Source organism: Echeneis naucrates, chromosome 21 (genome assembly GCF_900963305.1).
Source record: "Echeneis naucrates chromosome 21, fEcheNa1.1, whole genome shotgun sequence".
Lineage (NCBI taxonomy): Eukaryota > Metazoa > Chordata > Actinopteri > Carangiformes > Echeneidae > Echeneis > Echeneis naucrates.
In genome coordinates, this window is record NC_042531.1 from 3,589,518 (window position 1) to 3,614,824 (window position 25,307).

A 25,307-nucleotide genomic window follows, 5' to 3' on the forward strand; every position below is an offset into this window, starting at 1 on the left:
TGAAAATATATGTGCACTTTTTATTCAGGACTAACACACAAACACATTGTGAAGCAGTGACTGGCTGCGGCGTCTATTCAAGCAACATCAAGGTCACTCTTTGTCGCACACACTGTACTGTGTCTATCTGCAGGAAACATTCAGAGCCAGATACTTGTCATCACACTTTAGACAAAAAGGTGCAAACAGGAGACAAAATAAAACACCTGCGTCCTGTTCACCTGCTAATCTTAAAGGACCATCAACTGTTTCCATCTCCATGAAAAATCTGATGTCTTGGCTGTTACTCTGATGCATTGTTATTGCATGCTTAAAAGTTGAAGACCTTGTTAATGATGTTTTCCTTCCAGGCAGTCTGTGACTTTTTTTTAATAGCTATGCAGTGTGATAATTAACAAACTCCTGAAACTGCTACATAAGAGCAATTCAGCAAAATTTAAAAATAGAAAAACACAAAACGACAACAACAGAAAAAAAAAACCTTGTACTTTTCATGTGAACCGGGAAAAAATCTATACACACACACACACACAACCAACAACTCACACATCTATTGTATCCACACAGGCAGAAGGTGGAACTTTGGGGGGCAGAAAAGGCACAACCCAGGAAGGTCTCAAAGTTCAAAGTGTCTTAAGTGAGAGGGGTGGGAGTCACAGTGACCTCCCTCCTTCAGGAAGCTGCGTAGTTCAGTTACCACCAACAAATCAAAAAGCTGCTCGATGGCCGCATGACCTCATAAGTTCCTCAGATTTGTGCAGCAAGAAGGCAGCCCACAGCGGCGGTCTGGACGGGATTCAGATGTCGTCAATGGGCGTCAGTCTTTGAGAATCTGCACTGACATCAGAAGTGGGTCCAACAGACTGCTGAGGTATGTGCAGTAGAGTGAGTTTATTTGTGTGTTTCACTTGGTGGGAACTCACTGCAGCTGGACTCTGTACGCACAGATGAGGAGCTTCACCTGAGGAGAGCGGGGAGACACAAAATCACAGTTAATAGATCACAATTTTTAAAAACAAAGAAAAAATAATGGTGTTTTGGGTACAGACAGAGCCCAGATTCAAACCAGACCTTCAGCAGCAAAAAAATATGAAGTTGACTTCTTTTTGTTTTTAAAGAATAAACACCAGAGGAACTAAAGAGAACTAAAGAGAGTGATGACCCAGCAAATAATTTGGTAAAATTAAAAGCCCAATATCTTCTTCACAGCTGGTGCCGAAAACAGCAAATGTGACCAGACTGATAATGTTCCCAAATCAATGAACTTTACTCCTGTCGGAGTAACATTTGCTAAAAACCTCCAGCTGTCTAAGTGTTTTGGGTTTTTTTCCAAAATAAAACTATATTCAGGACAGAAACAATGGGGAAAACTGATTTATTTTTTTGACATGAAATTAGAAACATGCCACAGGCCTCATCATTTTAACATGAACTGACAGCCACCACGGCTGAACAGGAAAAATTAAACTGACTCAAACTTAATCTGATATCGTACGAACGACTTCAAGCCAGATAGGCTGAGAATAAACCCTCTAATGTGGTTCATCAACATTTTCAGGACGTTTGAGTCCAGACTGGAAGAAATAATGTTTCCTGGGCTGTTTTTCTCTTTATCTCCAAAGCTGTGGCTCCTGAGCCAAGTTTGAGTCAGAGCATGAGGTTGAAGGACACATCATGATTCTGCTATGATGCTATTTATGTTAGCTAGTTGACCTTAGTGTGTGGCTGAAGCCTCGCAACCCCACAGGCTTTCAAAATGGCTTCTCTTGGGTTCAATAAAATCCCGCACAGAGCTGTGTAGCTGAGAAACAAAGACACATCCCTGGAAGTCATTTCTTCAGGGAAGCCACCATTTACAATACGGTGAAACTGTAAAGTTATGAAAGAAATCCTCTATCCACTGCGGTGCGACCACAGCAGCAGAAGTCCAGCCACCATGATTCAAACACATGACTAACCAGTGCGTTGGATTAAATGGTGGCACTGGAGATGCAGTTGTTTCTTTCATCGTCTGATGGCTGGTTTGTCACATTTCATTGGGGAAGATTTAACTAATGCACTCACGTTTGATCTTAAAAATCTGTCTCTGTCCTCACAGTTACTGTGCTGAGCTCACGAGAAGCAACTTGTCTCTCTTCCTTTAACTGATCAAGAGTGACACTCCAACCTATCTCGCTTTTTCAGGACAATCCTCTACAATTTAGATTTGTCTAAGTACTCTAAAGGGCGGCTATCAACAGCACATCACAATAGCGTGCACAGGCCACCGTGTCTCTGCAGCTGGGTCGTTTGTGTTTCCTTTAAAAGGCTAAAAATTACAACTGTAAAAAGACTGTATGGTGACCTGATTGGTAGAAGAGGCTTTTAGTGTTTTAAAGTGCGAGTCCTTGTGTGTGTTTGTGTCACCTTTGCTGTTGGTGCTTCTGCCAGACGAATAAAGAGTTTGTTAATGCCTGGTGTTGGGCTGAAGGAGTAGATGAAGTGGCTATCCTGAATATTTGACAAAAATGGGGAAAAAAAAAAAATTAGGGTCAAGCACATCACCATGTGATTATCATTATGTGTTCTAAACAGTAAATATATACAGTTGTTTCCTGTGAAAAGCTCATGTAAAACATTGTGCAGGTATGATAAACGCCTTCAGCAACAATATAGAAACAGGTGATAACTGAATGTGAATCAATTGAAGAGCTGTCTGGTGAAAATGGCCTCAGAATACGGTTTATTTTCTCTCTTTAATCTAAACAGTCATATTTTGCCAACGTAATCTTTTGTTTATTTTGAGAAATCTTGACATGTAATTGAAAAGCGCTTCCTGCTGTTTTTGTTAACTAACCAGGAAGATGGGCAGCTGGAACTTGTCATTGAGCACCACAGCATGAACACTGCAGGGTCCGCAGAGCCTGGCTGTGATCTCATTCAGGAAGTTAGCGTGGAAGATGAAGAGGAGGATTCCTGAGCCTGGAATCAGGAGAGAGGAAAAGAAGACAAAAAAGAAAAAAAAGCACGATAAAAGGTGAAATAAAGTTCAGCAGATTGAATTTAAGGATTTTTCATACCATTAAAATTAAAACAATATTTATTCATTTATTATGAATAATAAAGATACAACAATTTAAACTTATACTTTACTATTCCTACTATAAAATGAGTGTCCTAACTGGGTAGATAAGTAGCAGTGATAATAATGATGATAAATAAATGACATCAATCCACGGCTCCACAGGTCTCATTGATAGTTTACAGATCAAGTCTATAAGGTTATAACATCCCCAACAGCTCATTATTATTAGACATAGCTAATATAACCATCTAGAAACCTGCAAAGGAAATGTTTTAAATTCATTTTAGTACTTAACAAAAGACTGTATTTCTGTGGAGACTCCACAAAGTCGGCTCCATATCATCTGACCTTTTGTTCAGTCTTAACCTCAATGTAGAGAAACTCTGATGGATCAATAACACGGTCGGCTCAGCAGCACAAAAACGCAGCTCACATTCTAAACTGTGTGAGACGATAATACTGTGTATTTAAGAAAACCAAAGATCTACATTCAGAGTTTGAGTTGTACCTTCCGGTTGCGGCTGCGACTTGAAGGCAAACTCCATGGAGAAGTCGGGCCCCTCACAAAGCCTGTGGCAGGCCAGAGGGAAGACGGGCTCCAGCAGCACCAGGCGAGACTCGAAGTACGTTCGGATGGTGTCACCTGTCACGCTGGACAACCTGACGGACAGAGACGGACAGAGGTTAGAAAAGGACACTACAACAGCAGTGGAGAACGCTTTAGCCACAACAAAATATCACAGATCATTTTGTAATTGTATCTCCTCCTACACCATGTGGACACCACGTGCTAGAATGCAGCACTCACACGTTGATGTGGTCCCTGATGAGGTCACACACCACCAGGTTGTTGCTGAGCTTGGCAAAATTCATGGCTGTCTGCTTGTGTTTGGACAGGATGTTGCAGTCAGCTCCGTACTCCAGCAGGAGGCGCACTACATCTGCGTTCCCTCTTTTACATGCCTGAAGGGAAACAACAACAACGACAGCCTTCACCATCACATTCTGCCTCCACAATCTAACTGGTTACTCCTACGACTTGTCTGAAGTCCAAATTCATTTAACAAACCTTCAAACTTCAAACTGACTTCAAACCTGACTCTGACATAGACTTTCAGAGAGGAAGCAAACTAGATTTCCCTAATTATTGAACAATTCTTTCAACAATGTCCTTGAAAAAATTCATCTGAAAAACATAATGCCATTAAAATAATCATAACATGATTTCAGATTGCTAAATAACAGACATGTACAACTCAACCATACGAACAAATTAAATATATTTATACTAAGGACTGTAGACTATAAGCATAAATTCAATATTCATGGTAGCTTTTAATGTTGGAATAAGTTAACGTGAGTGAACATTCACTCACGTTAACTTACGTTACGTCACGTTAACTTATTCCAACATTAACTACACGTTAACTACTCTACCCCTGTAAAACAGTTGGTGCTTTTTTCTGCAGGTGTCTGATGCACAGATGAAGATGTAGCCTCACCTTCATCAGCGCCGTCTCCCCGCTTAGCGTCTGAGCGTTGAGGTACGAGCCCGCCTCCAGCAGGATAGCAACAGTTGTCAGGAAATTCTGATTTAAGGACAGAAATAAAAGAATAAACAAAAATAATGAGACTCTGCTTAATAATCTCAGTGAACTTCAGCAGCCTCCTCCAACAGAACCCCTGGGATAAAAGTAGGAGGTAAATCTGACAAATCTGAAGAAATGACAAGCTGCAGTTATGTCAACATGGAGCAGAAACCAAGAGATCTCTTTTTGAAGATTGTAGGGGGAAAAAAAAAATCACATTATGGTAAAAAATAAAAAATAAAAAACAATCTTAATGATTTATATAAAACATATGATATTTAGAATTGTAAGAAAACTAATTTTAAATTTAAATTTAAATTTAATTTTAAAAAAGTAACAGCCCAATGTCACCACTTATGGTCAGCATATCTTAAAACATGACCTAATTTCTAATTTCAGGGATTTTTCTACATTTCATGGGGATTCACCTCGAATGAGATCAGCTTACCTTTTCAGCAGCGTGCATTAGCGCTGTCGTGCCGTTTTTCTGCCGTGCATTCACCCTAACCCCCTTCTTTATCAGCAACCTGAGGATGTCATCCTGCCCCCCCGCTGCTGCCAACATGCTCAGGGACATGCCACTGACGTCCTGCGGACAGACAGACAGACACATACAAAGCTACAGTGTCACAAACTAAGACTAGAAAATGTTCAGCTTCTGTCTGGTGTTATAAACTAGATGAGGAATGCCTGAAACTTAATTTAATACATTTAAAGCACTTTAAATTTTGTAATAAGTCTTTTTTTTGTTGATTGATCAGTGTTAGTCCTTCCCTTGCACTTTTAAGTTTATGACTTGTGTTGAGATTTTCAACTTTGGGCTGTGAGCATACAATAAGTTGGAGTTGCTAAAGTTTCATAATGGGGTGAAAATAATCTGGACCTGGAGCCAGAGGACTGATAGTCTGATCACAGACCGCCAACACAAACAACCAACAATCTTACTGCATCTGGAGTCAATGCAATCAACTAAGTGCACGAGGAGCATTTCATTGCACAAGCAGATAAGTTCCTCACAAAACTTAATAAGAGGCAACATAACTGCAGTACAACAGGGTGAGGAGTACAGTGGGTGCTTAAGACACTCCACTCACGGGAGTGAGATTCACGCATTGCATGAAATGTAAGCCACAACTGCAGCCACTAGGTGGAAGCATAGTAACCAAACGCAGTTTAAAATATTTTGGGACAATTCCACGTTTGACCACAATGTAGCTGCAATGGAGAGCGGCGCTGTTTATACTACAGGTACTTTATTTGGAGCCGGTTTTCCTGTTCACACAGAAAAAGAATTTAAATACCTATGCACAAGCACACCTGTTGGTCATATATAAATAGAGGTGCTAATGTGTCCATTGAAAGCATTACTTTCAATTGACCTGAGGAGAGTAAACGACCGTTAGCCTACAGGCAGAAAGAAAGTCAGCGAATCAGATCAATAAAACCACCATTAATTATTGTCCAAAAAAATATATAAATAAATAAAGAAGAAATTGCAAATAATTTGCTCAGTTATTTGGAAAACTAGACAGAGAGATTGCAGTTGTGTGACGTTGTGTTGAAATAAATAATCAGAATGTCCCTCAGAATGTCATTTTATTTACTGGTATTTAGACTTCCCAAAAATAAATGATATGGACACGGTACGTGCTCCAAAGAAAATGTTTTTATTAAAACAATCAACAGGTCTACAGTCAGATCAGTAGGAGATATGGACTAAAACAGAGAGTCCCTGGGAAGATTTGCGTGGTGTGCGCAGGAATTCATTGATCTTATCAAGTCCATCTCCATTCCAGGAAATTTTTGCTTCAATGTGTCAACCACAAAGTTCTTGACATTCCGTGGCAGTTCCTGTTTGCCCCTTGATCCATCCCAGTTGGTGGTTTTGCTCCAGGCTTTGTAGTTCTCCTCCGAGATGATCTTCCTGAAGAGCAGGCATCCATATCTGCCAACTTGGCCGAAGCTCTGTTGGTGGAGTCTAGTGTGGTCTTCTGGTCCACTTTTCCGCAGGAGCACATCTGTGTGTTGATGGGGAATTTGGATTTTGTCGTTAAGGGTGAAGGAAAGGGCAGATGGAGCCAGGGGCGCTTCTGAAGAAGACGACTCAGGAGTTGAGGTGCATCTTGGGATTGGCCCAACAGGCATAGCAGAGACATTCCCATGGGTTGTCTGTTCACGTAGGGCCGCCTGCAGTTCTCCGAACCCAGCCCTCACCTCTTCCATAAAGTCTAGTCCCACTCTCTGGCTCACAGAGTGGTTGATCTCTCTGAGTCTTTGATTCTCATTCTCTGCTCTCATGGCTTTCAGGGCAGCTTTCAGACTTGCAATCTCTGCGTCTTTCCCAGCAAGCAGGGTCTATTGTGGAGAAGAGGAACCGAAAGCCGCGTAAACTGACAACGTACTGCATTGTTTTTTTGTTCTTTCAATTTAGAAACTCTGCACACGGCTTTGCAATACAAATAAGTTTGTACGTTTGACATGCTGACAAAAATAAAAATTGGCTCTAAGTACCAAACTACATAATGAAACAATGTCTCCCTTCCAGTCAGGTGATGGAAATAAGACTCCATCATGAAAATGGACGAGTTGCCAGCAAGAAAAGTGAAAGTGCTTCTCCTAAGAAGGCACAACATAAACATCAGTTTATGCACAGTGAGAAAGGCAGTTGGTCATCTGGGCTGGAACTTTGGGAAGCCCAGATAACAATACCACTGTGATAATCCGGCACTAAATACCGCCTTCTTAGAGTAACATTTTGATATCTGGTTACAGATTCGTTCTGATGACCCGGGGAGAAAAAAAAAAGAAAAAAAAAAGTGTTGTGTCTACGACAAGCACGAGAACGGCAACGGCTGGTGAGAGGTTTGATGACGTTCTATTCACCAATGAGTCAACTGTGGCGCTGGAACGTTTTCCATCGCAATGCTGGAGAAAGACAAACTTCATGGGCATGGCAAAGCCTGGAGTGAAACACCCCGTCAAACTGCACAACGGGGGAGGGATTTTGCATTGCACCATGAGACTGAGTTTGGCAGTTGACAGATTACACTGTGATCAGGATGAGATATTTAGGCTCCTCGAGGTTGAAATCTTTTAACGAAGAAGCAGATAGACGAACAACAGAAGGTGGAAAAAAAAGTTACCAAAAAATAAAATGAAATAATAATAAAATACACAAGCTCTTGTTCATCACAAGAAAATCTTAAAATTTTAAGCCAAGGAGCATTTTATTGTACAAGCAGACGTTATAAGTTCCTCACAATACTTAATAAGAGGTATTAACTGAAGGCAACATAATAACAGGGTGAAGAGTAACACACACTGTGTATACAACAGTAATGAAAGAAGGTCATCTACTATAAAAGAAAAAGACCTTTGCTTTGCAACACCAAACAGCAATGGTAGTATCTCATGTCTCATTTGTAGGACTTCCAAATATAATTATTTTCCAAATACAACTGTATCTGAGGTGCAACTCTAATGCATATACTGCAACACAGATATACTCCTTTCACACTGAAGCAATCACACACACACACACACACACACACACACACACACACACACACACACACACACACACACACACACAGAGGAAAAAAAACTGTTTGCAACTGATGTGAATGGCCAAAACATGACGCAGCTCTGGACAAACGCATTTGGTATGAAAGGGTGAACACTGGTTACTGTGTAGCTGCTACTGTGGATAAGAAACAAACAAAAGCTTATATCCCTGATAAATAGCAGCAGTGTTGTGTGAAACTCTGAACCGCAACTTCTACTTCTTTTGATCACCAAGAAGACTGTGAAATAACCACAGAATGCAATTTTCTGTCTACATGTCCTAACAAAGACAACTACGAAATGGAATGATCCACCCAAACGACACATCGTTCACAGCTTTTGTTGAACATCGACCGATTTTTTTAAACTGAACCTTGATCAGCATTCTGCTTTTGGTAAGCACAGGTTTGACCTTACTTTCAATGTTTTTTTGTTTTTGAATCTTTAACAAGTCTAACTTATGCTTAAAATTTAATTTAGAATTTCTTTGCAATTATTACATTGCATTTTTTGTTAACAATGATAATACTAGAAAAAAATCTGAATTTCATATTTCATAGGGAATGAACCTTTTCATTCACTGTCTTATCAGTAGTTTATCTGCTATACCTTTTTATTTGAAATGGTAAAGGGGTGCCATTTTCATTAATGACATTTTCAAGTCATAACTATTGTAATAACGCTTCACTTCTCCAAAAAGAAATCCAATACTGTGGTTTTACTAGCCCAGGTGGTCAGCTATGATTAACACAATTAACTCCTCACAACAATTATCAAGTTTGTACTTGTTATGTTGTGCTGGACGCAATCAATACGAAATGAAAGAACTGTAATCAATCAAATAATTAAAATGATGAGGCAATCTGATCCTAGCAACTGGATATCAGTGTCACAAACATTCAGATAATAAAAGCTTATAATGTAAAACAAGTAAAACAAATGAGACCAACGCAGTGTATTTTACCTCAAATTAGATTAGATCCAATACAATAAAATACTAAAATTCTTCTATTCAGTTGCTATAATGTGATACAAAAATACAACCAAACCTTTGTGCAGCTTATCAATACACACGAAAGAAATAAAAACACATAAATGAAGACCAACATTTAGAGGAATTAAAAAAAAAAAAAAAAAAGATAAGTGTTTTTAATAGTGAGAGGTGAGAGGTATGCTCCTAATTCTCTAAACATCCACTAGGAGGGTATGTTATTACCATGGCAGGCTATCAGGGGCCATCTACAATATAGGCTACTGGCTAAAGCAAGAATATAGTACACTTGGGTCAGGCATTCAGGAATTACTTAATGCAAGTCAACATACACCTATTATGTAAGAGGGATTGGCTGCAAGTATTTGCTGGTAGGTTTTGGATCATCAAAATTCTTAAAAATGCTACCGGAAACAGAGCAGGCAGAAAGATCGACGTCTATGTATGTCTTTGACATAAAGAAGAGTAAAAATCCCTCTGGAAATGTACAGTCACTGAGGCTACGTTTGCTCGGTGCAGGGTGAGATATCAGGCGTTCGACATTTTCTTGGATACTGTGTTTCAAAATGTGAACGCGCAGTCAGATACCACGGTGGCTCTTGGCCACAGTCCTCAGAGGCAAAATGAGGATCGCGTTTACTAAATGATCATATGTAAATTAGAACACTTCCTAGAGATAACCTGTGATGATCTGATGACCTGACAGCAATAGAAGTGACTGTTACATACGTATACAATCTAATCATATTATTATATGCTTTTCCTGGGCCAAAGCTACAGTACAAACATCCTTAGTTCAACCCATTTAGTGTATATTCATGCAGCAGTACACCAGTAGCTTGATCTGGTGGACATATTTCCAATTAAATCCTTTTCAAACGTGTGGTTTAGAGAAGGACGGGGCAGTCTGTAAACGCCATCAAGATCCGTGTGGCCACTGAGACCGAGGTTCGTTGACAGTACACTACAATTACATCTGCCTAACTTTTAAGCCCCATACAACATGAGGTTGAAGTCCTTGCAACTTGCACTGAGTGTTAATTGTTTTCTCCTAGTCCATTAGAAACATTTACAGAGACAAATATACGGGACCATCCCAATCCGTGGTTGAACTATGAGTCTCTGGCTCTGGTACTCCACTTTGTTTGGCGGCAACAACGTGCCCTCGTCTTTTCATTGACTGAATTGAGTTATGTACAAAATACTTGACTTCCCTCCACGTCCTGCTGTTCAAGGCAGGCTCAGCAGCTAAACATGCGTCACAATCCTTTTTGCCTGGCACTTTAACTAGTTTACTCAAGTCTCCCATCTGACGCCTCACTGCTGCCTGTTCCTCCTCACTCCACAGCCTCTTGTTTCTCTTTGGAGGCTTGACAGCAGGAGAACCTTGTCTCCCTACAGCCGACATGGGTGACCCATCCTGTCCCACGGGTGCTCTGTCAGGAACACTGGGTCCATGGATTGTTGGGACAACCTGTGCAGTTGTAGGGACCCTTGGTGAGCTCGTGGGGTAAGCTGGTGCGCTCGAATGGTTCAGAGGTGTGAATGAGGAAACGATAGACCCACTTCTGTCATTCAGTGGGGCAAATGAAGGGACCATTGGAGAACTTGGAGTATTTAATGAGGTGAACGTATGAACCATGGAGGTGCTTGGAGCAGTGAGTTGGCTAAAGGTAGGGATCAGTGGTGAACTCGCAGTGTCCTGTGGTGTATACACAGAATGGGGCGGCATAGATGTGGCATTCTGTGTGTAAGAAGACATTGGCAGAATTTGGTTCTCTGAAGTGTATGCAGGGGACATTAGTGCGTTTGTAGTGTTATGTGGAGTAAATGTAGGAACCACTTGTGTATCAGTAGCATTCAATGGTGTGAAAGTAGAAATCAATTGCTGAGTTGAATGAACCATATTGGTACCAGTGGAACACAACGTAGCATACGTTGGAGTCATCTCTTGGGCGAATGGTGTTGATGTTTCTCTCAAATTTGTTGCTTCAACCATTGTCATGCAACAATTTGAACTGTCTGTCAGGTGATCTGGGTGCACTGTTGTCAGACTACAGACAACATTTTCATCTTCCAAATCTTTCTGCGTGGTTTGGACCCCAACGGGACTCTTTGGATTCATAATGTTTTCATTCCCTTCAGACTTCAGCTGGTTATTTCTCCTCCGCACTGTCTGTAGTGTGTTGTGTACATAGTTTTTAACATCTGTCCAAGACCTTCCACAAAGGTCTGGTTCAGCAGCTATGCAGGCATTGCATTCCTTCTTGCCTGGAACCTTCATACTTGTGATAAACTGATTCAAATAACGCTTCACAGCAGCTTGCTCCTTATCGCTCCATGGCCTCCTCTTTAACGCAGGCTTCTGTACAGTTCCTAAATGATAAAGAGAGAAAAGAATCATGGCTATATAAAAAAAACAAATGTTGGAAGAATGCTGAATTATCCATAATGTTCATTTCTGACATTGGAAAAGGCAGGGTTTGTCTTTTAAACTTGTAACTGGGATACTTATTGACACAGATACAGACTGATACAGGTGGAGATGGTTTTGTGAAATGTAAACTACAGAGCACTGTGTTCTGTTCAGCACAAAAATGTAAAAAGATCCCCCAACAACAAAAAATACTCACCATCTGTTGCAGTCATGTGAGGACTTGATGGCAGCGTACGCTCCATTTCGAGCAATTGTTTGCTCACTTGCTCGAGCTGTGATGCATTTCTTGGGATCTTGTAACACTCTTGGCTGCTCTGCCCCACTAGTTTGGCTACTTGGTCCAACTCTTGTTCATTTAGGCTCATTAGCTGCCAGCAGCTGGCAATTTGCTCTCTTAATGATGAGGACAAAAGTGCTTCTGGGTGTTTTACACCACATTCCATTGCTGCTCTTCGGAAACAGTCCAATCCTCTGATGAAAGATGGTCCTTCAGTCCTTGCAAACAGATATGGATTACTTTTTGCAACACCTGCTTGCTCTCGATTTTCAATGAGTAAGTCGATTGACAAAATCATCCTGTCTGTTAGCAGAACCAGCATGTTCCTTCCATACTGGCCTTCTAGTTCCAACCTGGTAAAACTGGCCCCAAGGTCCAGCTCCAATTTTGTGCTTTTTCTTATCTGATCTGCAGAGGGCATGAAGGTTCCACTTCTCTTTTTGCAAGTGTAAGTTTGTAAGAGCATTCGACCAATATTTCCTACCCGTCCTCTGTTGAACAGACACACGTCTGCCAGAGTGGCCTCACTGAGCTTTTTCCATGTCGATAAACTTGGACTTTCTTTAAGTTCCCTCCTGGCTTCATCTTCTTCCCCTGTGATAAACCTGTGGAGTTTAATTAAATCTTCCGTCACAGTTGATTTGTCTATTTCCACTTTTTTAACATCTTGCTTTAGAGATAATGCGAGAGCTTTACGAGAAAAACATTCGTTCCATTTTGTATCAAGGAGCTGTATGAACTTTTTAACTTCACTTTCAGTTTCGCTGTCCTCCGTCATGCGACTTTCTCCAAACGCTATTTCTGCAGCTCGCTTCAAAGAGTAGCCGATCTTTGAGACGAGGGAAACTGTTTTAAACTTACTGGAGGTGGGATCAAAACCACTAACTTTTTTTGCACCTTCAACAGCCAATTCAAATTTCGAAGGAAGGCATACTTCATGCAAATATCTCACACTCTTGTCAAGCTCGTTTACAGCTAGGACAAATCGTCCGAGCTCCCGCATTTTTTGTGCAATATAAGCAAACTGGGACTTGTCATGGTCATATTTAGCAGACAACGCATTGCCATATTTACAAATAAGTGGGTCATTTCGGATATGTCTTGAGATGTCATCTTGATGCATGATGTGGACGATTTCCTCACAGCCTCCAGTTAAAAACTCTGACATTGGAAGCAGCCGGGAGGCAGCACTATAGACTCTGCTTCTTTTTGACCTTTCGCTGGATTTCTGATCTCCCTTTCTGGCTTTACATGACCGCTCATGTCTCCATAAATCGGTTTTGCGGTAAAAAGCAAAGCAGTGCTGGCAGGGCAAGAAGTCACGAACAGATATACTTGGATTTTTCACTTGTTTCTTAGTCACAATTTCCCCCTCACCACTTTTGAGAACATGGCAATTGTGCTCATAATCCCCTTTATTTCGAATTTGGTCAAGCAAAGACTGTCTGACTTTTGAACCTTTGGGGAAGTGTATTGCATGGGCAACATCTGTTTCCTCTGCATGTTTCCTTTCTAAATGCTTTGTAAGTTGGGTGAAAGCCATTTTGCAATATAAACAGAAATGTTTCTTGCAAGGCTCTTTTTTCTCAACATCCACTGTCACAGGTGTCGTTTCAATCACTTTCTTACAGGTCCTTAGACTTGACCGTGTTGGCTCTTTCTTCTCTGCAGTTTTTCTCTGGCGCCATGGTTGCCTTTTAGAAATTCTCTTTGTGCCCAGCTCAGACAGGACTTGATCTGTACTGTGTGAATGGCCTGCTAACACATCTTCTTCTTTCAAGTCATTTTCTTCCTCTGGAGAACTTTGTTTGTCACTCATGCCCTTTTGCTCCATTTCATCATAGTTCCTCAACAGGTTCCCTGCTCCATTTGTGGTTGAATCTGAATTTTCAAAGTTCAAACTAATTTCCCTCGATAAACCATCTTTCGTGTCATCTGACATCCCGTCTTCCTCTGCTTGCCTCTTGTCTTCCTTTACTTCACCTTCCTGCTCTGTAGCCATATCAAAATCAGTGCTTTTGAATTCAGTTATAACCTGCCCACCTTTATTGACATTTTCCTGTTCACTCATTGGCACCTGCCCAGTGTTTGAACTGACAGGGCAGTATGGTAGATTTGGCCCATCCAAATCTTGTGGGATATTTTCTTTCACTCTTGGAGTGCCCTCTTCATTTCTTGCACTGTCAAGGTTAGAAGTCAATCTAAGAGCATCATTCGAACTCCTCTCTTCAATCAAGTTCCTCTCTCCTTCAAATGATCTCTTCTCACCAATAGTACACGCCTGTAAAAGAACAAGTATATGTAAGACTCATCGCCAAATCAGATCCAATGAATAATTTGATGAAGTTAGCTTGAAACACACACCAATTAGGAAATAAATGCAGGAGGGATAAAAAGGAAGAAAGATAGAAAAAAAAGCTATGTTTTGGTAGGAATTTTGATTGGCTTGAAATTTGCACTTTTTCTGTTTAGTGCATCAGCACCTTGGCAATGCCCCAACAAGATCCAGGCTCATTCAAACAAAAGTCAATGTGATGGCCACACATTACCTTTTTAGCCCAACCTTGGTAATAAAAAAAGCCCCTGACACCTCAAATCTCCAGTACAAAAACCACATGTGACCCATTCAAGAACAGTTAATGGCTTTATTGGATCAAGCAGCGTTTTAACATTGTAAATGTCTAATCAGGTATATGTAGTCATGGGGTGTTGGATGAAATGCTACATGGAGAGTACAGAGTATGCACTGGCACGAGACCTACATTTATGGCTTGCAATTACAACAAATAGCGATATTACTTTTCATGTTTTATACAAGGCCCTTAGCTTAGCATAGCAATGGTTTTACAATAAAACTATGAAACTGGCGTTTTAATACGACATACCTTCAATGTGGCTGAAAAACATCTAACCAGGCCAGCACAGGTACTCATGCAAATATATATATATATAACTGATTTTATTTAATTTTTTTTAATTTAGAGCTTATCTATGCGAAGGTATAAAAAGTGTTAAATGTATGATAACTGGCGCATGCTGCAGGCTGAACACATTTTGTCATGATAATGATGATGATACATGTTCTGAAAGCATATACAGTATGTACCTGCTTAAAAGGGTTCATCTTGTCCCATTTTATCTTGTTTTCAGAGTCTTCTTCCATTGGCTTCTTCTCTGCAAGACAAAACAACACCACAGTCTCTAATGTGCACACATTATAGTGTATAATGTATGTATTGTCCAAGACACAGACAGTCGGCATGCACACAACCTATTAAGTAGACAACAACTTAGACCTCAATTTTGTGTTTGACTGAGAAAAACTAAATTTGATAGAGACTAAAATCTTTATCTTTTACAAACTGTTAAATATAGTATACATAACCAAAGTACAAATGAAGTCGTTGGTAAATGCCATGGTAAAATTGCTCACATAATTATCTTATAATCATCCATCTGACAATTCTGCCTAAATCAGGATTATACAGTTCAGGTTTAGCATTTCCTTTAATTCATAGCGTCAACTATAACTGTTGCTTGTGCTCCATAATACAACGTCTAACAAAAGCTGCATTGAAAAAGTGTTCACACCTTGATACAATATAACACGATTTAACAGTATATTTACATAAAATTATTTAAGAAATCATTTAAGGTCCCATTCTTACCTTAGTTTGTTGTAAACGGTGCTTTGGAGACGAAAAAACATCTTGATGCGATGCATAAGTAGTAGTCAGGTCGATATAGATCTTCAAGAGATTCTTTGGTGCACAGTTGTGGAAGAGATTTGCTCTTTACGAAAGCTTATGTATTACTATTAGGATTCTTGAATTGTATTATCTTGAGTCATCTGTGTCATGTCGTCTTATTTCATGTAAATTGCTACTTTATTGGAGGGTGTTATCAAATTAATTCCAAATTTGAGGGATTAAAAAAATAAATAATTTAAATAAATAAATAAATAATTATTTATTTATAAAAATTCACCAAAAATATACTTTTATCCTCCACATCAAATTTCTCTGCAGAAGGAATGCTACAATACCATATTAAAAGATTTAGCTCCTGAACATCTAATGTTGAGGGGGTCTCATTCCTAATTGTTTTTTTCACTTATTCTTCACCATGTTGCTCCGGCCACAAGATAAAATGCAATTTTAACACAACGTTGCTAGATTTGTATGACAGAGAGAAAGTGTTCAACCATCTTATGTCTCAACAGAAAATTTCTCTTCTTCCTTTTTATTTATTTTTTCCCCTGTTCACAATCACACCCACAAAAACACTTCAGGGGCAACCAAGGTGCAAGCTGTACAATGTGTGTTTGTTTTTGGCCAAAATGTCTGGACATACACCACCAGTCAAAAGTTTGGACACACTTTCCCATTCAAATGAATAGGGAAGTGTGTCCAAACTTTTGACTGGTGGTGTATGTCAATTCAAAGTAACTGAACAACAAAATAAAATAAAATATAAAGTCAGAGGGTAAACACACACAATGATTACTGGAACAAAAACACTAAAGAGAAAAGAATAGACAGACAGAACATACCTCTTGATCCAGATTGTAGTCCTCTTTGGAATTAAGTGCCAGTTTTACAGCCATGTAATCACCACTTTTCACAGCATCCCGCAACTCACCTGACAGGAAAAAAGTAGAAACAAATGAATAGAGGGCACCAAGTGCTGAAGATACTAATTAAAAACAATAAATAATGTCATTTTACACAAAGACCTGTGTCCATGTTTACTTATCTAAATCACTGTCTAAAAATAAATTTGAACCTCTCTTTTTGTCTAGTCTTTTGACTGGTTTTGCACTCAGAAGTCATAAAGAACATCCTCGGTATGATAACCAATGGAGGGAAACACAACCTCACCAACATCTGATGAGATATCAGCCAGTAGTCAGACAGCAGTCTTAATTTTCTAAGATAAATGCAAACACTCACTGGGTGATAATGGTGGACCTGACAGGATCTCATCCTCGCCGTTCAGATGTTTCTGGAAATCGTCTAGAGTCATCCAATCCAGGTTCAGGTCCATTCCAAGACTCAAAGTGGCTTGGCCCTTGTCTGTACAACGCATGAAATGCAGAGAGATGCTTGATTAGTTGGCACCCTGAAACGCTATGAGCAAACACCTCTTATTCTCTCTGAATATCTTGCTCATGTCTCTCAAACCAAGGTTTTGTAGTGACGTTTGGGTCACATGTTAATGTCTCAACTGGTCGGAGGGAACTCTCATCATTAGACGTGAAACAGCAGAGTTTAATGTGTGTTCGGTGGCTGTTTGGGCTACGTACCAGATTTGTCAGTGCCCTCAGCTGGTTCCTGGGTGTCCTGATTGTCATCACAAGCCATGAAGAGCCTGGGCTCACTGTCCTCTCTCCTCCTCCTCCTGTCATCTGTTGGGGTTCTCCTTTCCCAGCTAGACCGCTGCGCCTCCTCTGGTCTGTCCCTCCGCTCCCGGCAATCCTCCCCAATCTTCAGCTTCGCTGTACTTTCCTCTCCTTCCCTCTCGTCGCTGTCCAGGTTGAAACCATAACTCTGCCCGGGTTTGGAAACTAAAAGTGAGAGCAAACAAGTCATCATATCTCACATGTCATTTAAAGACCCCATGTGACACAGCTGTTGATCAAGCCTATAACAGTTTATTTTCAAGATTTTTAGTCCAGCTCAGTATTGACCTGGTTCTCACTGGTTACATGACATGCTTTTAATTTATCAAAATAACTCATAACAGTGCCATATAATGTATCTCATAGACTTGACTGACAAGTTGAAAGGAGTGAATTGTGGAACTTTTGGAAATGTAATGCTTAGACTCAGTGGTTGAATATTTCAGTGCCTGATTCATACATACCATCTGATTGCTTGGTCCTCTCTGTCTTCTCAGGCTCAGATTTTTGAGCTGGAGACTCTTTGGTTGTCTTGGGGATCTTTCCTATTTGCTTATGTTGGAAAAAAAAAAGAAAAAGAAAAAACAAGACCATAAACATCTTGTAACTTTTCAAGAAACCTGAGCAGACATTTACATTGGCTAATAAAATGAGGGAATCACCACTTGGCAGAAGCGATCAATAATCTGAGGAAAGAGCATGTTTCTAATGTGGTGAGGCCACTTTTTGTTCACCACTTCCTTTTTAATTTGACAACCAAATTACAGAAATATCTGGAGTTTGAGGCCTGTCGGCAACTATAGAGGTAGAAGGTAAGAATTAATCTATTTTTGTGTAAATCAACAGCAAACAGGCTAGTTTTAACTGGTTTGACAATTCAAGCAGAAAAACCATCAGTGTGCAAAGAGCGACAGAGTAAAGGTCAGTTTTATTGAAAATGCATGTTGGTCAATGCTAAACAAACAACAGAAACTGGTTTGATGAATGATCCAAAATCTGACTGACATCTCACACAACCTCATATGATTAACTCAGGAAGCTCAAAAAATTCTATCTGGTTGAAGTCTTTCATCCAGCAGAAGCGCTCATCCTGGAGTCAGCTCCTCCGTGATGGTCCTGTGGGTTATACTGCCCTGTTGCAGGAATTCTTTGTGGGGGATGAAGGCATGAGTGGCAGCAATGTCCAAGAGAAGAAGAGAGGCTTTCTTGTTCCACTTCAGGGTTTTGTGCTGTGCCAAGTAGAATTGGATGAACTGGTCTGAAGAATCCACAGATCTCATGAACTTACTGGATTCTGTCATTGCTGAGAGACATGGAAAGGACTTTATGGTCCAGCCAGCCAGTCTGGATTTCACTCTTCTCTGCACTGTATCCATACAGCAGGCTATGTGGACAGTGGAACTGACCAACATTTCTTCAAAGAGAAGTGGACTGTCCCAGCAGGACATCCCTCTGGGTGGGATATGTCAGCGCATTGTCCATACAGCGCAGACTTTTCTTCCTGGACTTCCTGTATATTCCACAAGCACCAAAAAAGTTTGCAAGAAGCTCTGAGCTTTCGTGGAAATTGTCCATGTACACTTGGTACCCAGTACCCTAAAACTTTTGTCAATCAGTGACAGTCATAGGAGATTTCCTTTCCAGTGGGGAGCTTCCCTCTGATGTAGGCACTGAAGTCCACAGTCTTCTTTCTGTGGGGATGACAGTGGGCCTTCTGGGCATCCTGTATCGAGAACATCAAAGGTTTGATCCGGAACAGTCTGCAATGCACCGAGCTTCCCTTCTTGGCATCATTTACTCTGCCATCACTCGGTCGCTCATGTCTTGGTTCCAGGATATGGTGTGGTATTTGTCCCTTAGACTTAACATAAAGAGATCCAGGGGAGTGGAGCTGTCGATTGGGCTCAGCTAAACACCAGGACCTCTTGCAGGAAAAAAACTCCCGTGGTGGTGGGGCAGCATTGGTTAGTTTGGGCGGTTACGGACTGGGCTGACACTGGACTTTCTGCCTGGCAGGTGCTATGTTTTCCAAGTTTCTGTAAAAATTTAAAAGATAAAAAAATATGTTAAGGGATACCATTTGATGACACGGTCAAACTAAATATATATATTATTGGAAATACCTGCATTATAATCTTACTTTATAGCATTTAGCACTGTCAGGCAGTTCATCTACCTTCAGCTAAAGTAAGAAATGTTTTAGCTGCTGATCTTAAGAGCTTTAGCTGTAAAAAGACATGTGATGTGCATTTGCAGAGGGGATAGTGGCGATATAATTGACTTACCCATCAGAAATACCCTCAGTGGGATCATTTTGAAGCTCAAAATGGTACTGTCCTCACTGCTTTCATCTGCTTTCATCCAAGAACATGTTCCAGTCTTTGTCTTCAGCAGCAGAGAAGTGTCTGAGTGCAATCTTCCTTAGTTTAGAGTATAAAATGACCCAAACAAGTGCTCTTGTTTATGGAAATCAAATTCTGTGCTATCACACCTTTGCTTGCCTCGTAGACAACTGTCAGACTATCACTCTGTTATGATAAAAATATCTTAATTTACAATTAGAGCTGAGACTGAAATGTGCATGTTGTTTGGTATAGTTCCCTCCTAGAATTACACAGACTTTAAAATTGATGGTTGAAGGTGTGATTGGATGTTTCTTGAATATTTTTATTTGAAGAACACGCTGTTTTCAAATTGGTTAGATTACATTTACTTTTTAATGCTGAGGGGATTCCCAACTCCAGAGGGTTAAGATACACTGTGGCTACGGCGATAAATTAAGTATTTTCAAACAATTAAATCACGAAAGGGCAAAATTAAAAAAGCTGACAATGAGAAGAGTGTTACAGTATCATTTAAAAACAAAAACGCAATTTATTCGAACTGAGTTGCTCTCAGTTGTTCAATCAAGTGCTAAGTGTAACCCTGATAAGACAGATAAGACTTATCTTGCTCAATCACAGCCAGTAATGGGCATGAATTTTTGTTAATCAGCTTCACAAAATTACTGACAGTGGTTGTGACATCAGCCTGGTTTTCATGATTACCAAATCGTATCATTGATTTACGAACAGTAGACAATTTTTTTTCTCCCAGAAAGTGATAGCCCCGTGTTTCAGTAAACAAACCTTAAATAGATTTGTGTCAGAAACATACATATCACGAATGAACTGTACCTTTGTCGGTTTGCTGTTTGTCTTCTCGACGGGGGGCTGATGAACTGGCGGCCGGCGAGGGGCACGGTCCTTGGCCTCACAGTTCAACAGGAACTTCTCAAACAAGTTTGTGGACCCTGTGGGGTCCTTCTGTCCCAGCAACTCCTCTTTAGGAACCATCTCCTCTTCCCTAACCTTCACACTTGCGGCTGCTGTAACAGAAGAGGAGGATGAAGACGACGCAGAGGAAGATGGGGCTTTGGATGGTGCAGATGTGCTCTCCTGTCCTTTGCTTTTTGCTTTCCTGTGCAGAGTGGAGCTATCACTTGAGTCAGAGTGTGGGGCATTCTCCTCCCTGTTTTTAGCAGTGAGGCTCTTCAGTTTTTGGAGGCTGCTGTCTTTCTGGGCAGTATCTGACTTTTTGCTCTTTTTGTCATGGATGAGGTCCTTAATCCCCTGAAGCTTTACTTCCCACTTCCCCCTTTTTTGTTTGGACTTGTCATCCAAACGTGCCTTTTCAGATGACTTTGTTACAGTCTCGGATGATGTAGTGTCGTCCATTTGGGACTCTGATGGGCCGTCACTCAGATAGTCTTCCAGAGGTGCAGTGGCCTCATCTTCAGAGGTTTCAATCCTCCGTTCCTTCTTCCCCTTCTTTTTCTTACCATCCTCTCCCTTTTCCTTCCTATACTTCCCTCCCTCATTTCCCTTTTCCTTCTTGTGCTTTTTGGAGGGAACAGGCTCGTCGTTGTCCTCTTCAGAATCAACCACTCGCTTTTTTGATTCAGTCTTTTTCTCTTTGGGAGTTGAGGGAGGAGATGGAAGCCTCTCATCTTCTTCTTCTTCTTCTTCTTCTTCCTCATCTGTCTCTGGAGCAGGTAGAGGCCTGATCTCCTCCTTGCGTTTTTCTTTTTTCTTCTTCTTTTTGTCCTTCAGAGATGGTTCATCTTCTTCTTCCCGGATCTTTTTCTTCTTCTTCTTGACGAGTGCCTCAGTTGGACGGTCTTTGTCACTGTCACTCTCAGAGTCTGCATCAAACACGTCGCTCTTTGTAGGCAGCAGTTTCTAGTAGAAGAGAACAAGCTAATCTTAGTATATGTTGTTTTATTGCTTTCTAGTTAATGATAGATTTGCACAGACTAGAGAATTTGTCTCATATGGATCACATAGGTAAAGTTTCAAGAGAATCTTAAATGAAGTTTATTCATCAACTGTGCAACCATGACACAAACTGTAACTTGTGCTTCAACATACCAAATTTCATTCAGGTCATATTTTCTCCGTTGCAGATAGACAGCCTTACTGTTTCAGTGAATATATTATCAGTATTCTGTGTAACTGACTGTCACTTACACTTACCACACTCTTCTTGGCCTCTGCCTCTTTCTTGGCCTTAGCGTCAGCCAATGACTTCTTAAAAGCTAAAAGGACCTCGCGACAGTCCTCTAAATGGGCCTCTGGTTCCCAGGTGTCATCATCTGAGCAATAATTCTTCCAACGGACTCTGTACAGCACTTCACCCTGAAAACAGAGAGAGCGAAGACAGAGTATGAAGTTCAAGCACCATCACTAGCACACCAACCTGAAATGGTGGCTGGATTTTCAGCTGCATGCATGTATGCAAACAGTCCTGGCAGGTTATTTAGTATAAATAATGATAATATTGTGAATGGAAGACATTCTTTTTTAAATTATTGATTGTATGAATAATAGATTAAACACTGTATAACAAGAACCATATAAAGAGCAAAGGCAAACTGAAAAAACTGGATTAACCAACTGCCGCTACAATGTGAACATCCCACTTGAAACACACATTCTGGTGAGTCCTTTCTATTGTACAGAACCAAAACAGCCACCTGCAGCTCCAACACCTATCAAACAAACTTCAACATGGAAGAATCATTTTGATTTACAAGATATTTTGTAAATTGAAAGCCTAAAATACAGAGTTTATAGGACAATGCATCAAGAGAGTACAGCAACATGGAAAAAATTATTACAACACGACTGACTGACAAATTTCCCTTTTAGCAAAATTAAAATCTACTATGTCCAGAGTGGCAACACAACGCCTCTGACTTTCAGTGATATCCATGCAGCTTTATCCTAACATGACACTAGGACTTCACTATCCATGGTTAAGCATTTTTTTCACTACTGAACATTGCAATTTTTGCCAGTTCTGGTGAATTTTTGAGCTCCCCAAGGCCCTCAAAAATGTATTTCAGCAGAAATATAACAATCTCTGGAAAACAATAGGTTCCTTTCACCTGGGTGTGTGCCAGAGACTGTTCTGTTCCTGGCACCCTTTGTGCTCAGGCCCTGACGACAACAGTGACACAATAGACATCCAGGTCTGACTTCAGATGTTCTCTTCGATTCATTACTTTGACATGCATTTGCATCAGGTTGGCCCAGCCCCTTATATCTCAGACAGACTTAACATTCTTGGCATCCTGACAGGGATGTAAACACCTTCAAAGTTCTGCTCTGCCACATTAGGTCTGTCCCCACATTTTCCAATTACACACTAACATAAACTCTCTTTCAGTAGCTGCATCTCCCTGAAGAGTTGCCAGCGGGCCAAGCAAACTCTCTGCTGTGTGTTTTTACTTTCCTCCATTTCTTGAATTTTTCTACATAGGTGATACAAACACAGAGAAACTCCCAAAAGCCTCTTTATAGAGTGAAGAAAACAGTAAAGTATAAAACAAAGTATTTTAATGATGGAGCGGGGCCTCTAGCTGTCCCTCAAGTCTTTTGCTGTAACTCTTGGTTTTTAATCCATTATTGGTGCGAGTGGTCATAAGAGGGAGTGGAAAAGAAAACTTGATGCCACACAAACATTTCAGCTCTTGCTCTATACCGTATTAATTAAACAATGCTATGTATATTTAAATTTAACATTACTGACATGTTAAGTTGTGCTGCTTTAACAGTGAAATGACAATTGTTCTAAAGGTGGAGATCAGTTTTCTTGCCTCCATGAATATGTTCCAGTCTTAAAAATAGCTTACTGTGCAGCTGTGGAAACAGACTTATTTAGCAGTTCTACTTTTGACAGTAACACAACACAATTTTGTCCATTTGGTTAAAACATTGCACAACTTTGATTTCACCCATCTGCCAAGTCTCTCCCTCAACTTATACTTATCCCTGTCTTTCCCATGTAAATGTTCCTACTTTAGAAACCCAGCTAAGTGCCATCACAGTCAACAGCAGTGTTTCCCAAGCAGATAATTACTTACTAAACGTATAATTTAACTTCAGTTTCAAAAACTCCATTTAAAATAAGCTAATTTCTTAAATTAATGCACAAAGGCAGTGGTTTAGAGAGGCCATCAACCAAACACAAACAGCACCTTTACAACCCATTTAAACACACCAACACTTCCACAGGAGGCTGGTTAATATTGATGTGTGAAAACGTGGCACCATCTTGTGAAAAAGCACGACTTGAACAAAATAAAGGGGAAAATAGTGAGCGGGATCACTGCTGGTTTGCAAAAATAAACAGGTAATTAACTGTGTAATCACCCATCAAATACAAAGGTTAACCACAATCTTGAGTCTTGATGTTGTTTCCAAAAAAATCTTAACTATTAGTATTGCTAAAAATGTCTACAACTTCTCTGTAAATGCACACAAGTGGGGAGAAATTTGGAAAAACAGGTTAGTCGGTGTGTTGATGCAGGCGGCCACGATGCTACGGGCGCATTAGCAGGCGATACTACATTCACGTTGTTTACTACTGCAAGAGCCACAGACCATCATTTCACTAAACTACCTACAACCCCGGACAAAAACAAGTAGGATGCACACAGCTGCAGGCGTCCGTCCTTGGCCTCAGCAGGGGAGAGGCGAGCGGACATCATGGGAGAAGTTGTGCAGAAAAAAAACACACACACACAAAAACCCAAACGATGCTAAACATGGACGAGTGTTGAGCCACAACAAAAAGAGCAAAAGCGTGAGATTGAATGACACCATAGCCGTTATATGCACGAAAATGGTATGAAATCGTGCAGGAGACGTGTGTTTGTGCAGCGGGGAAGTGTGTGGACGTCGTTGTCGGGAGGCTATGCGTCGTGAGAGTGGAGTGAAAGCTCTGCCAGCCATGTTTGCCAAACTAGCCAGGCGGTTACGTAGCAGTTAGCCGTTAGCAGCTAACAGTTAACCGTTAGCAGCTAATAGTAAACTGCTGGCAGTTAGCCGTTAGCAGCTAACAGTAAACTGCTGGCAGTTAGCCGTTAGCAGCTAACAGTAAACTGTTAGCAGTTAGCTGTTAGCCGTTAGCTCGTTCTACCTCTTCCACTCGCATGTCAATGATCCGCTCCACTTCGTAAACATCTTCCTCCTCGTCTTGCTCGCTGTCCGCCGGCTCCACCTTGTCGGTCTCGGTCTCCATGGCTGTTAGTTACCGCCGAAGAAGCGTATTTTCCTTCTTTTTACCCGGTGGTTCAGAAAAGCACGTCGTTAGCTTACCGGCCGTTTGACCGTCTGTTAGCGCTGCAGCCCGGAGGGTTGTACCCGGCTACCGCCCGCTCCCCGCGCTGCGTTCAGGTGCCGCCGCTAACGTCGACACCTCCGGCTTCTCCATCGGCAATCACGTCAATACAACGATCAGAGAATGTGAGCTTAATAAATTCTGAAGTAAGTTGGTTTTTTTTTGGGATTTAGAGTCAGGACTTTAACTGACAATATTTTAGTATGGCGTGCCAAAGAATGCACTAAAGCAGATATCGGTAAAATTGTTTTTAAACCACCTGTGGATGTCTTTTGATTTAAATAAAAAAGGGTTTAATTGAATACAAGTAAACAATTAT

At 40.7% G+C, this 25,307-nt stretch overlaps 1 protein-coding gene across 5 annotated transcripts; it reads right to left on the minus strand.

Moving 5' to 3' along the window:
- Nucleotides 1–25,005, minus strand: mphosph8 (M-phase phosphoprotein 8). Of its 5 annotated transcripts, none has more exons than XM_029530154.1 (14): nt 24,788–25,005; nt 21,841–21,999; nt 20,500–21,543; nt 17,788–17,875; nt 17,228–17,488; nt 16,875–16,997; nt 16,475–16,563; nt 5,102–5,242; nt 4,567–4,653; nt 3,873–4,027; nt 3,573–3,724; nt 2,837–2,961; nt 2,407–2,490; nt 1–961 (listed from the first exon to the last, which is right to left on the minus strand). In XM_029530154.1, the coding sequence occupies exons 1-14, from the start codon at nt 24,887–24,889 to the stop codon at nt 920–922; spliced, it is 2,652 nt and encodes an 883-aa protein (XP_029386014.1). In that variant the 5' UTR covers nt 24,890–25,005; the 3' UTR covers nt 1–919. The 5 variants fall into 5 exon arrangements, with proteins under 5 accessions (XP_029386014.1, XP_029386013.1, XP_029386012.1 ...); XM_029530153.1 differs by having other exon boundaries at nt 21,838–21,999; XM_029530150.1 differs by lacking the exons at nt 1–961; nt 2,407–2,490; nt 2,837–2,961; ... (2 more) ...; nt 4,567–4,653; nt 5,102–5,242 and adding exons at nt 5,276–11,584; nt 11,842–14,203 and having other exon boundaries at nt 21,838–21,999.
- Nucleotides 25,006–25,307: the final 302 nt, after the last annotated feature.